The sequence below is a fragment of the Tetrao urogallus genome (genome assembly GCF_951394365.1).
Source record: "Tetrao urogallus genome assembly, chromosome: 12".
Taxonomy (NCBI): Eukaryota; Metazoa; Chordata; class Aves; order Galliformes; family Phasianidae; genus Tetrao; species Tetrao urogallus.
In genome coordinates this window covers 6961278-6976246 of record NC_136825.1, presented here as the reverse complement: position 1 = coordinate 6976246, position 14969 = coordinate 6961278, and the positions used below count along the sequence as shown (strand labels likewise).

The window sequence follows — 14969 nt, the reverse complement described above, 5'->3', positions numbered from 1 at the left end:
CAAAGTAATTAAAAATAATCATGTACAATACTGTCACTTCAGAAGTATTTTCAGAGTTGGAAGAACAATGTACTAATTATTAGGAAATATTCAGTCTGCTGAGCTACATCACAAGGAAGGACTTTTAAACAGTACCATATATAATAGTCACACGTAGGTAATATTTATAATGCATTGATAACACTGGTGATAACTTTGTTTTTCTATTTATCCCTCTGCATCATTCATTATCATTATACAGGTAATCTTTTTATAGGTATTATTTCACAGTGGCTTTGTAGAAATGCAACACAAATTTGCAGACTATAATGATGAGTTGTCCTAGGGGATCATTTAACTATTATTTTCAATCCTGAGTTGCTTGTTGAGCAAAATATGCTCATTTACTGTTTTCCCAGTAAGTATATGTACAGATTCAAATATATACATGAATTTTTAATACAACATCAAAGTTGAAATTTTATATGGGATAATTTTAGAAATATTGAACAGCTAAAGAGATATAAACTTCCAGTCCAGTTCTTAGAGATAAGCAATGCAAAAATCTGTTCTCATTTGGTTACTATTGATCGTTTTTATTATAGGAACACACATTTGTTCTGTATGCTATTACATGGAAAAAAATATATATATACCATGTTATGAACAACAAGTCAACAGTTGGAGTATTACTTAAATAATATTTCATTAAATGATTACACAGCAGTGACCAATAAATCATGCTCATCAGCATACTAGCATGTAGTCATGAGTACCACTGGACTTTACTCACATCCTTTTTTTTTTTTTTTTTAAACCCTCGTGTTAATGCAAGCACACAAAAAAAATAAGGTTGCTATGGGAACACTAACTCTTAATTCCTTTATGTGTGCATGTAACCCAACAACTGTAGTATTTCACTAAGCTTGTCTTTTGCACATGATGTTATGTGCATTTTTTGAGAACAAATGATTTGGTAAACAGTGAGAGGAATTGTTGGAAAAATTGAGGGATATCTCTTTTTCCTGTAACAATATACACTTATATACATATATATATATATATTCAGATTCTATATCTTGAAAATTTCCGGTCTAGAATAATGCAAGAAAGAATTAACGCTCATGTAAACAGTGAAGATTAAATTGCAAAACCATTGGAAAAACTGTGCCTATTAAGTGCACTTCACTGTGCCATTTTCCTTTTTCCTTTACACATTCTAGCAGTGTTTGAGAACTTGAATGATTCTAAAACATACATGTCTAAAAACTACCTGTTTGAAATTTCATTCCAGATTGTACTAACCTAAGATGCAGAATTTGTGGTACCTAGTCTCAACCTGGAGACAGACACACATAGCTATTTCAGTACCATATGTGTCTGCAAGGAGCAAGCTGAGAATGTTCCACACCTGTAAATGGAGTGTCTGCATATAGTTTTTCAGCCAGTTACATTTTATCACACTCTAGGTGAAATCCTAGCTCTCTAGTACTCATTATGCAGTTATTAAATTGGAGACCTGCTTCTTTAACCAAAAGCTTGATTATTTTTTCTTCCCCAGTATCTTCTAATACATGCATTTGAAATCATGACAATCAAAGGTTTAAACTTGGCAGATAGATTTAACCCTCCCCCACCCCCCCAAAAAAAAGAGTATTTAGACCATCAACATTTTTTTCCAATACTTTTTTGATCATAAGTCTGCCCTGTCCAGAATGTAATATTTGGCAAGGAAGGAATTCACTGCTTGGATTTTTTCCTAGAACATCCTACACATTATGAATCCTTATATCAGAACCTGCTCAAATATTTTTACCTACATAATATTAAATATTTATGTTTTGATGCTGGTCCTTGTGTTTGTCTAGTAAGATTTTGTGCTTTCTTTGATACTTGAAGAACATAGAAGACTGAGTGCTATCTTATATGTAACATACATGTTGAATAGTCATAATTCTAGCATGTTTTATTGAAGCTTTGAAGATCTGAAGTATGTTAATTTGTTTACATTTTTTGTTCTAATCTTTAAAAATGAAATTTGTACTGTTTTGTAATTTGAAATTAATTGTCCAAGAAATTATTGGTAAACGGCTTCAGTCATTACAGAAATAAATACACAAGAAAGAAATGTTGTTAAACTCAACAAACATGTCAAAATTCAATAATCCTCATTAAATGTCTAATAAACCCCTTCTAGCATGAACTAACCACCACTGAAATTCAGGTCTGAACGCTGGATATAGATTCATAGTTTTCTTTGTTTCTACTCCAATAGAAAATCACATGGAATGAAAAGCAACTGCATTATTGTATTATAATATATATATCAAAACACTTTAGTGATTATTTTAAAATGTTTTTTCATCCCTTCTTTTTCCATACAGCCTTGTATGATTTGAAGATGATCAACTGCAGTATCATTCTGAGTAGTGCTGGAGGTGAACAATGTCAGTGATGCTGCAGATAGTTGAGGTACATACACTGCAGATGCTGTGGTTGATCATATAAATCGTACAAGGTACTTCATACAGAGTTATTCAAAGGTATTCAGCCTATCCAAACTTGTTCCTATTTTAACTTAAGTATCCTGCATTATTCTAGGAATCACTTGCTGACAATAATATTAAAAAAAGTAAATAAATAAAAATAAATCCACCTGCATTCCTAGTATAGTAATAGTTGAGGTTTCATTAAAATTAAGGAAAAAAAATCCTATTTTCTTCTAAATTCCAAATACAGTGTTTCTGAAACACTCTGTCTCTTCTTTATTAATGAATAATAATTTATTACTTGCCTAAACTTCAGCAGTCTTAGCTGCCCCTTTATGTACCCATCTCTCCTTATTCTCAACCTCCTATTTCCAAAAACAATGTAATGGGCTAGATCTACTCTCCATTTTCCAAATGTTTAATCCAACACCTTTAACAAACTTGCAGGCTTATACATTTGCAGTTTTAGCCTGTCGTGTAAAGAAGCAAAGATGTGTCCTACAGAACGAAGTGTTCTTTGGAATACTGTATGTTTATTGAGTGTGAATTTATGAAACTATTTTCTGTTATAGGTAATTCAGATTATCAGTGCTGTTGACAAAGATGATCCTAAAAATGGGCATTATTTCTTGTATAGTCTTCTTCCTGAAATGGTCAACAATCCAAATTTTACTATCAAGAAAAATGAAGGTAAATATAAAATATATGTTTTATATACCTGAATAACTGTTTTGAATTATTTGACTGAGTTCAAGTTTATTTACCAGTTTGTTCCTTGGGCAGTATCAGTGTAGGTATTATATTGAGTGGTACCTTAATTACATCTTTTACATCATTCCTGGTATCTTTAGTGTGGATAAAAAGAAAGTATAATGTATGCAAAATTAAGATCCAGCAAACAGCTCATTGTTTTAAATAAAATTTTAAAGAATCAATTGTATTTCTAGTAAGTTGAAATTCCAGAGATAAACTCTAAAATGAAAATCTGAAACTGTTGATAAATATCATCAAATGGTCTTACAGGGATGTAGATGGGAGAATAAATGGAAATGTCTATTAAATCCCACAAAAGAAACACATTTTAAGCCTGTTCATTGTCTGTGTAAGGGTTCCAGAGTATTTTAGTTGAGCGTTTTTACTAGAAAGAGGAATTTGCTAAGTCATCAAAGCCCAGAAAGGCACTTTGTATCATTGTGCTTTAGAGCTCTTCTGAAAGGGCATGATATCATTTTGTAGTACTACAGAAGTAGAATTTCATGCACAATTGAAAAAATACCCATTTAATATTGTTAAACAGCAGCATTAGACTGATCCTTTTTTTTTGACACGCATACTTAAAGGTCATATGAGAAAGAGCTGGGAATGATCACAAGAATGTTACAAACAGTGCTTTATGTATTTGTACTTAAGTGAATATTCAAAAAAGTTCTTCCATTTTGGATTTTTGTTTTGTTTTAAAATAAATGTTACCCAGTTGGGAATTTTAGTTAAGTTCACTCTATTATTTCTCTTATTTGCAATGACAGTGGAGGAAATCCTTGTTATAATAAGATGTATTTATGCAGCATATGTGCACAGGTGTAAGAGTAATGTATTCAATGTCAAATAAAAAGAAACTGTTGCTTTCATTTTTATTATTCTAGCCATTCCAACGAAGAAGAATGATGGCATCCTTTTTAAATGCTACTGTAAAAACCTAAATTCTTAAAAATGTTTAAATATATGCAGATTTTTTTTTCCTTTCATTAGACGTTTTCTCTTGCAGCATTCACTAAGTATATCTCTACTTATACCTGTACTTCACGTGGGAAATGTCTCAATGTTTTCTGCATTTACTGAAGAAGATTAAAAATTCTCTTCAAAATCCATTTCATAATCATCAGTAGTGTAACACAAATTGAATTAAGCATCGTGAATGTTAGGTGGCTTGCTTTGCATAAAATCAACAAAGGTCTTAGCATTTCTCATCATGTTTAAATACTTAGCTCCCATAACTAATTAGCTTTGTCCTTCCAATCTGCTACATATTTAAGACTGACTCTTACTTCTCGTCACACTGCACCTGACCTGAGTAGGAGTGAGGAACCTTTCTGTACAGCATTCTAAAAAAATAAGTCCAGTTTTATTGCCACATCACTACTCAGTTTTGCACTGATACATTTTAATGCATTTTAATTGGTTAAATATGTAAATAATTTTATAACTACCACCTGAAATCTCTCAAAAGTAAAAGTCCACTTCAAGAGACTTTTCTGATTTAATCTTTCATTATCCATTAATAAAATTTCCTCTACACATACCACCCTTTTCTATCAAGATCACTCAGCAAGTGATTCAGTCCATGGCTGATGCTAGAACATGATCTCCCACAAGAATCAGGTATTCCTGTCAAATCCAAATCAGAGTATAATTTGGTTGAAGTGAGGTTTCTTGTCATTTAAATATAATAAATCTCTAATAAATTATTTATTTATGCCACTTAAAGACTGAACTTGGTCATATCTTTGTATTGCATATATCTGCCAGATAAGCATGAGCAATTATTTGTATTGAAAAAGTCCATTGTGCCTTTAAAAAAAAAAGAAAACTGAAGTGACAAGTCAAAATTCTCCTTATTCATACTAATGCATGTATGGGCTGTCCAAAAGCCAGTTTGCTTTGTAAGGAAATGCCTATAACAAAACCTGTTCTGATTTCTGAAGAATTTTCTTTCTGAGGATTAGATCAGTGCACAAGCTGCTTAGGTTTGGAACTGAAAAACATTTCCTCATGCTGGTGGGCAAATTTCTTCACATCTTCCTCTGACATCACAGCTTTGCCTTCCTCCCCTTTTCTTGGCCTCCTGGTGGATTTCTTCAATAGAGAGTACCATGATGGCTGCTGAAGAAATGCTGTCTTCTTCTGGAGCTTACAGATTAATTCCATTATCTCAGGAAATCTAATACAGGAATATCATTTTTTATTTGCCAGCATTAATGATTTTTTAAATTTATTTAAATTGTTTTTCAAGTTTTGCCTTCCTACAAAATTCTCTCCAAAGCAGAGGTAAACAAAAACACCCCTGAAGAGCTTTTCTGAAATGGTATTACCCTTTTGGATTCTTACTTTGTGTTTCTGTTGTTATTGTTGTTGTTTTGTGGCATTTGGCAATTGCTTCTGTACTTCATGAAATAATGACATTATTTATCTGATGGCATTAGTATGCAAACTATGCAATCTGGCTTCTTCTGTGGGAAGAAGACTAATGCTCTGTTTCCATCCTTCATACAGAAGAATATTTAAGAGAAATATATTTTGGAATTTTATTCTGCTATTTGGGCCATAACCACAACAATTAATTCATTTAGTTTGTTGCCTATGGGATAATTCTGTTGTTAAATCTTTCCAGATTGCCCCAAGGCAAATTCACAAGATACTTCAGTAATTAACTGTGCTGCCCAATTATGCTACAAATATTCTGGTAACTACTTTGTCATTAACAAATATGTTTACTGGCATGACAAATGGTGTATCTTCATCAGAAACAAAAATTTTTAAAAAATTTTTAAAAAAAAACACCAAACATTTATCTAAAATTAAGTTATTTTATAGAAATTACCCCATGATTGTAGTAGAATCTGTTCCTTTAATTGATATACTGGCATACTTTCTTTGTTTCCACTGTTAAACTTGCATATTTACAATCTCTTCTGTGTAGACAGGATGTCCTAAAAGAACCGTAGAGGCTGTAGTGCCTTTCCGAAGTAAGTAATGTAAAAATGTAAGTTTAACTGTCATCGTACATCTCATCAAATGTCTGTACATCATCTCTCAGCTGTGTTTATTTCTCATAGCTCTTGATCTGTTCTTCCTGTTCTTTTTCCAGCTCAAATGTCTTTTACAGAGTAGTTTTTCTTAGGTTTTGTGCCATGTCTAAATAGGCAGCTACTAATATGGAATCAATTGATCCTAGTTACTGTCTCAAACTGGTTTGCAAGGAACGATGCTCGTTTATCTTGCCAGATGCATAAAATTCAGGCCCATCAGGAGATAAATAATGAAATTGTGGTAAAAATGTAAGAAGTTAATACAACAGGAGAAGTCATGTAATACTATCTGTGTTAATGCAGGTGACTAAACCTGTGAGTCTATGCCATATCAATGCCTTGACTGCGTGCTCAGACAGTGATCATCTACTTTTCACTTGTCTTTGGGCTGGGCCAGTATGTAGAAGCAAAAGTGGGAAAAATGAGAGTAAGTGCTTTGTGTAGTGCTTCTGACAAAATTCAAACCAGCAAGAACCTAAAACTTCACATTGAAATATCTGATGTTTAGACAGAATTGATATACACTAGCAATGTGTAGTTGAATCCATAGCTGAATGTAATTAACCCTTCTGAAAAGCTGTAGGAGCACAATGAATAACAAAAAAACTGATGGAAATTCAGATGACTGTTAAGTATTTTGTATGGTCATGGCATCAGAAATTTGAAATGAGGCCTCTAGAAATGGAATTAGCATTTGTTGGCATTGCTTTTTTTAAGGTGAGTAATCTTCACAAAGCGTAACCTAAAACCTAATGCCAGTAGATGGATTGTCTCCTGCATTCCAAACAATATGCTTACAGCAGTACCTGTTGTCAGCATTCACTTCCTACTATTCTTATGGTTTCTTTAGTTTGTTCAAGTGAGAACAGAATTTTATGCTAAAAGCTTCTCCACAGATGTAAACATTTTGATATGCTGCCAATGCAATTTTTCTTTCAAAAGCTAGCAAATACATCTTTGCCATAAAGTGACTTCAAGTTTTTCCCAAAAGGTGTTTCCATTGCATTTCCATTTTTCTCATGCCACATTCTGTTTCCTAATGGATTAAACTCTGAATCAAATGTTCTACGGTGCCTTTGATGCGCAGCTCTTCTGAAAGAAGTAATGGTGCATCACTACTGTATAAATGTGGTATTATGTACCTAAAACTAGGACTCATATGGGCAGCAGTAACCACAGGGTTTTTGGGAACATGGGCAGACCTTACCCTTATGAACCACCTTAATGGCATGCATTTGTATTCCTGCAAAACTTCAGTAGCTTTGTAAGTAATCAGCCTGTCCTCTAACTAGAATACTCAATGTGTGTCTGGAGATTTGAACTCTGAATTTCGGCCAATTTGATTTTTGGGAGTAAAAATGAAAATGGTTGTTAGTTTGCCTTTTAAGTATTATTATTTTTTTTTTATTGCAGTATTATATATACTTCAGTGATTAATTGTTTTGTTGATTCTCTGTATCGAACTTTATTCTCAACCATGCATAGTCTGTAATACTTAGGATATCTATAAAAGCTCCAAGAATATTCATGTTTAAATGTCCATTTCTTTTGTGCTTACCATCCAGCAAGTCTAATCTGTCATTTGATCTGTGGTGTCTTGAAAGTAGTAGGCAAAATGTCACTCACTTAAAAGGAAATAATGTAGTAGTATAATAACTTCAGTCACTAACAGGCTTGCATGCATTTCTATAATATTGCACATCTTATTCAAAATTTGCTATTTCTCGTCACCTCTTTGCTACTGATAAAAAAATGTTTCTAAACTGTTCAGAAATAGCCAGAAACATGATATATGCAACCATTCTTTTTGATATTCTAAATAATAATTAAAAAAAAAAGATTAGTTTTTGACACTCTTCTATATCACTGTGTTTTTAATATAATGAAACCAAGAATTTTTCCACATCTTTTCCTGAAAATATTTTTAGCAACGTCTGTCAAATGCATATTTGGAGGGCAAATCTTTTGTTCCCACAAGAGTAACTCATGCTAAATGAGTTTCTTTCCCTGCCTTCCGCATTTCTTCGTAAGTCTCTGCCATTGTCTCAGCTAGAGCTAAAGTGCCTTCTGTGGTTTTGATTGACTTTTCTTTCCAAATATGTACCTCAGAGCTAAGAGGTGGCACCACTTCTTCGTTGTCCTCCTTCCACTTTGCCCAATTTCAAAGTTAACCCCCTGACCTCTGGTACAAATTGCCTTAGCAAAGACATCATTAAACCCATCATTTCTTGATGGATGTACAGTGAGCATCTGGAATAACAACACCCATATGGTCCCTTGGATATTAGCTGTAAATCCTCTCTTTTTTTACAGTTTCATGCAATTTTTCTTGAGCTTCAGGAAACTTCATGGCCCAGCTGCCATCCGTGCCAGAGGATGTTTCATGATGGCAGTTCTCCAGGGAAAGCACATGCTTATACATTTCTGATGTGTATAATTATCATCATCATATTTATACGTAAATATCCGGACTTTCAAAATATGATTCTAAAATGTGCCAAATTACGTTCTTGTTGTTTTCTTGAAAAGTAAAATTAATAATTAGTGCTATTTCTTACAAACTATTTTTCTATCAGTATTAGGGGCATGGAATTGCATTTTAAAAGACCACAGCGAAAATTATAAAGGAATGTGTTGCATAATCTGAGGTACGATATTGATCAACCTCTCCCTTAACGGATGTAGTTTTGTCAATGGAAATCACAGGAAACACTTGCATAGCCATTGTAAAAGTAGTAGAGTTAAAAATAAATTATGCCTATGTGTTAACAAACAACAAGTACAAACTGCTCTATAATCTGGCATTTCTGTTCCAGGTCTGCCATCCACAGACAGAGGTCATGTTTCTTCCAGGAGTTGCTCATAGAGTAAAAAATGATATTATAAATATCATACTATCAGTTTTTTCCTCAGCATGGTATTAAAACCAGAGCTGTGTAAATAGCAAAGTTCAACATTTATATAAATAGAGGTTAAGAGATTATTTCTATTTTTAGGAGCAGTATAGTTAATGATGCACTGATTAATATCAAATTATTAAAATACTTCTATTTTAATTTGGTTGAAAGATTTTATAAGCACTTTAATTTGTTTTATTATAAATGATATATTACAGAATTTAGAAGATGAAGGTACAAGGATGATGTTGATGTTTTTCTGAGTACAAAGGGCTCAGTTTTACCAAAACAAAAAATATAATAGATAGTGAAGTTCCATGAAACATTTTAGTTTTGTCAACTCAGAATACTCTGATGTGAAATTGTATTTCTGAAAGCTCTTACGTGCATTTTGGATACATAATTAACTTTCTGATTAAAAAATAAAAATGTGACTTATTGGCTCCAACCACCACATTCTATGGATGATCTACTAGTTAGATTACACTCCAGGATCCAAGCACCTTTCATAGAAAAATGTCTCAAATCTTTCTTGGTCTACATGCTGGAAAGCAGGTAATAATTGTAATCCAGTGGTGTGGTGGTAAGAAAACACTGTGCTACCTTACCTCCTTCACAACGGGAGCAGGCAGACAGAGATCCTGGCTTGACAGGAAAGGGCAGATTCTAGCTTCCAATCCGTTAATTTCATGAAGTGATATTCAGCCAGTGCAAATACTTTTCCTAGACAGTTGTTGTGCCTTAGGTGGTAAGATTTGGATCCCTAGAATAATTTGTTTTTACAACAGAGGAAATGCAGTTCCATATTTCTAAACTTTAGATTCCTTCATTCTTAGTTGGCCGTATTGAAACTGATTTGGATCAGAAAATATGTTAAGTCATTCTTTGTAGGAAAAGTAATAATTTTCTTGTATACATATCTGATGGAATTCTAAGTTGTAAAGTCAACTTGTAAAGTAGTAGACTAAGTTTAATGACTGAAAAAGATGAGCCCTTTCTGCTAATGATAAGGCGATAAGTGAAACAAGGTGGATTTCAGTACTAGAAGTCTTTAAAGTGTTCTAAAATGCTAGAAGAGAGCATAATTTTGAGTTAATTGTAATATTACCCTGGGACCCCAATGCATTCCAGTAGCACTCAGAAGTTCTGTCTTCCCAGATAGTGAGTGCATTTCCATTACCACTGTACAATTTCATATTCCTGTTGAAGTACTGTATTCAACTCCTTTCAACTATACTGTTTTGCAGTCCTAGCAAGGTTGTGATTTCCATGGTGGGGCACTATTAGTCCCATCTAGTCTAAGAATGCCAGTGAAAATATTCTCAGTATATATCTTTCATAGCTAATAGCTTTCTGCTTCCTTTTCCCTTTCTTTCTTTACTATCATCACTATTGACTGTGTTCTGTTGTTCTCTGATGTTCTGTTTTCCCTTGATGTTGAATATCAATTGAGTGCTATTTGAAACAACTTTGCTGGCATAGAAGGATGTGATGTTATATTCTGAAGTGAAGATTCCATTAATGTGGATGGGAAACCAGCGTTTTTCTACTCCAGTTCTTTTCGTGCCACTTCCTCCACTGACACCTGCTTCTGCTGTCTTTCCCATCTTTCTTCTTGCATGCAGATCACTGCTCTTTCTGGATTCCCGTCTAATTAGAAGCATAGAGCAGGTGAAGACTAAGTGCAGTTCCTCTGCAAACATACTTTTCAACCTTATCCAGATGGTTTTCACATTCTTACAATGGTTATGTGCTTTTCACCACTTTGATAAAAAGCTAAAAAAGAGGTGAACTCTTCTTGGTGCACATAGCTACTCTAGCTGAATGTGTATGTCAGAAAAATAGGATCAGCTCCTCAAAGGCTAACTCAGCTACCAGCTTCCTCCACGCTTTGACCATTCTGCCTATTCTGTCCATCTGAAACCTTATTCACTCCTCTCCTGTATTCAGGATGCAGGGCTCCAGACAGACAGATTCCCTCTCTCCTCCGCCCTAAGCCAGAAGTGATCCACCAAGTCTTCATTCGACTGGAAAGGCCAACCTGATGAATGAACCAGCAAGGAGGGGGCCATCTGGTAAGCCAATTGTCCACTTTTAGGCATCTTTAGGCTCTTCCTCAGCTCTTCTGTGTTCCCCAGCACATCTGTACTTTCACAGTATTGTTGCTGGCAATGCATTTCTTTTGGAGCATTTCTGTTCCTAATGCTGTTTAACTTTTCAGTGCTGTTTTAGTTTATCTCTGTGATGACAACTTCTTTCCAACCCTCACAAATGTAAACTTTTCTACAACTAGAGAAGAGTTATATGTACAGAGTGGAAAGTAAAACTCATTTCCACAGCATCATATTCTTGCAGCAAAAGCATTTTTTATCGTATGAGTCAATCACAATTAGGTAGATATTTTGGTACATTTGTGTAAACATGACCCAGCTCAAGCAACAGAAAATGTGAGTGATGAAACACAAGATAATAGTGTGTATATGCCGCATACCGTTACATATACACCACCAAAGAGACTTTTACTTCACATATTTGTATTTTATTAATTGTGCTGCTACCAACATAATGCTGCAAAGGCATCAATTATGTTTCATCTTTTAAATCAAACTAATTAAGAACCAGATGTAAACTGAATGAAAAAGATCTGAGGTCAGTGTTGTGCACCATATGTATGACAGTGCTTACTCATGATGAAGAGATGGATTGGACAGCTGTGAATTTTCCTGCTGTAGGAGTTTCATCATGCCCAGAAGGTGTCACGTACTTCTCTTTTTTGAGCTTATTTCTTTAATTTCACAACAAAAGTAAAGGGAGGTAAGCAATGCTGACATTACTTTTTAAAAAAAGCAAGTAAGATATAAAAGGTTACGAAAAAAAAAGAAAAGATTTTGGTCAGATAATTAACACAAAAATAAAAGTATTTTAGTAGTGATTATGTAGAACATGGATGAAAGAAATAATAGAGGTACAAATAAAATCTTCAGTATGACAATTTCAGCAACATAGTGGAGAAAATAATAGTAATAATAGAGTGTCTCGAGACTGCAGTACTTAGCAGAAAGGCCTTGTCCTTACTGACCACAAAACTTCTAAGCTAAGAGTTATCAAGACAACAGCAGGATTCACAGTACCAGCTCTCTGGAATTTTTAAAGGCTCCTGTAAAACATAACTTCTTGAAACAAAAAAAACCAACCATGACTAGTTACAGTCTAGGACTTTAAAGGTATTCCATAGCAGTATTTACCTCTTCTCTTATGTACATCAACTTTTAAAATCACCAATCTCTAGTCAAATATGACACCAAACACATCTATTTTGTGAAATATTTTTGCGTATCAAAATGGAATTTCTTTCTCTTTCTTCTTGCTTCTCAATTCATTGCTTTATTATGAATGTTAAATTTATTTATTTTTCTTACACAAGCAAACAAGACAGAACAAAAATTTATGCATGTAGAAGCTGGAAAACAAGTTCCAGTCTTTTTAACATGGTAATATCTGTTTGGACAGTTTCCAATGTCTACAGCAGTTACATGGCTCCTTGCATTTCACAAGTGTTCTAACTATGATTATATATGCAGGCTAGTAAGCTTGGTATTATCTCATTACATTCAAAAATGTTCTGACATACATGTTGCTTTAATGTTAGGAGAATTAGCCAAATTGTTGTCCTACATGTGCAGGCAGATCAATTTTCTGAATGCACGGGTCTTAATCAAATGAGAGTGAAAGGAGAAGCCTGATAATTGTTCTGTGCCATCATTTGTCATGTTGGGTAGGACTAATAGGTTCTCTGAATGATATAAGCATTTCTTCTGCTAGCTGACAGTTTGCACTGAGAATATAAGGTTCTTACAAAAAAGAAATATCTTTCTCACCAAAATAAATCACAGGTTCTGTTGAAGAGAATTTTAAAATCTCCAAAATGAATTGTGTCATTTAGAACTCAGACTATGCAGGAGAAATCCTCTCCACCATTCCTTGTATATTTTTTCTTGGTTGTTTGTGTTTTATTGTTGTTTTATTATTAATTGCGTGTAGAATATTTGGAGAGAAGTTTATACAATTTTAATCAGCTGTTGTCTGCCAAAGTAGCAACTTTGCTTTTGTAGATAGATCTCATTCTTCCACTTTTTTTGCAGGAAACACCTCCTGCAGTGCAAATAGGTTTGATTCGCTGTGTAGGAGTAATGATGTCCTAGAGCTGAAGTTTCTGGTAGGGCATCAACCTATCCTTTCACCATCTTAATATCTTAATATATTCACCATCTAAACAATATAACCTTGTTATTTTAATAGTTCTCCTTAGCTTTCAGTTCACTGTTGTGTTTTGTTTTGTTCTATTTTGAATATATGCATTTTCTAAGTAGCTTATTGGTAATGATAGTACAAAGCCCTGTTCTTCCTGATTTTGAACCTCATAAATGTACTGGTTGCTTACATTACGGCATACTTTGTTCCATCATGCTCTAATACATTCTGTTTAGGAAAAAATGCAATTAATTTATTATTTACTTTAATTGAATATTTATTCTATTGATTAATTAGAAAGTTTCACCTATAGTAAGGATTAAGAAAACACCCACTCTTCCACTACAGCAAGAATCTAAAAAGGCTAAAAATTAAAACAACATAAGAGGAAAACATCACCTATTAACTATTAAAGATTTCCACTAATTAGTGAAATTCTCATTTTATAAAACTGAATTTTAATAAATCCACCATACAGAAAATATAAAGCATGCAGACTATTTGCACATGGTTCCTCCATTAAGATAAAAGGTACTCATTTTTCTCTCTTAGCCTAAAGGATCGTCTAGATAAACTACTGCAAAACAGTTTAATGCGAATTAAAAGAAATAAGAATATGTTCCAGTTTGCATCCCATATTGAACCAATTACACAAGTGGTGTATAGCAAGGAAGGAATTATTTGAATTATAGTCATTCTTCATAGGGGGTGACTATTACGTTCCTTATTATTTGAACTCTGTGTCTGTGCACTCTCCTGAGGTTGTCTCGTATGGTCACATTTCACCCTCACTCCCTTAGAGATGACAATTTAGCAAAGGGCTGTATTTCTCCAGCAAGAAAAAATACAGCAGTGACTTTTCCTTTTTTAAACATGTTGGCCAGTTTTTCATATACCAAGCTTTAAAGAATAAGAGAGACAAAGCCTCCTTTGGTTATTTAGGTTCTTGTATTTGTTTTTCTTTTTTCTTTTTGTGCCACTTATAATATTTTTCCAGTAACTTATGATTTTTTACTTTGTTTAGGTGGTCTTGTTATAAAATGAGTCACATTGTTGGTCTTCACTTAATTCTATCTAATTAGGATGCATTCTGGTGGAAAGAAGGTAGGAGACTTGATGTTCCTGATTGCCAACATTTTACATTCTGTACCAAATACAGAAAGTAAATGAAAAAGAAGTTGACTTCTCTAGTTTAGGCAGAGAGAGTAGCTAACGTGATAAGATGTGCATACTTGATAATCAGTGCCGATTACAGGGATTGAAGATGGGCCCTTGTTTGAAGTGAGGTAATAAGGCAGCTTATTAAGGGGAGATAAATAGAAGAACTTCAAGAAAAGCTCCAGACTTCAGCTTGGTAGTGTTGGAGTGGAAGAGCTAGTGGGATCCTTGGAATGTAGCATGAGTGGATATGTAGCCAGATTAACATGAATCAGCTGAGCAGTGATAGCTGTCTGGCCATATTAAGATAGGAAAGTCATATCACTTCGCTTCATCTAACCTCTATTTGTGTGCTCAGGTAAATAAACTTCACATTTGCTGTATGTTGA

The 14969-nt window shown here is 33.8% G+C and overlaps 1 protein-coding gene across 1 annotated transcript in view; it reads left to right on the top strand.

Annotated features, from left to right (window-relative positions):
* The window catches only part of CDH8 (cadherin 8), a gene marked incomplete at both ends in the record, with an annotated part of 123848 nt that overhangs the window by 95949 nt on the left and 12930 nt on the right, over positions 1–14969 (top strand). The window contains one exon of the mRNA XM_079541374.1: positions 3041–3158. Within this exon, the coding sequence (XP_079397500.1) occupies positions 3041–3158 (118 nt within the window). The remainder of the gene's footprint in view (positions 1–3040; positions 3159–14969) is intronic.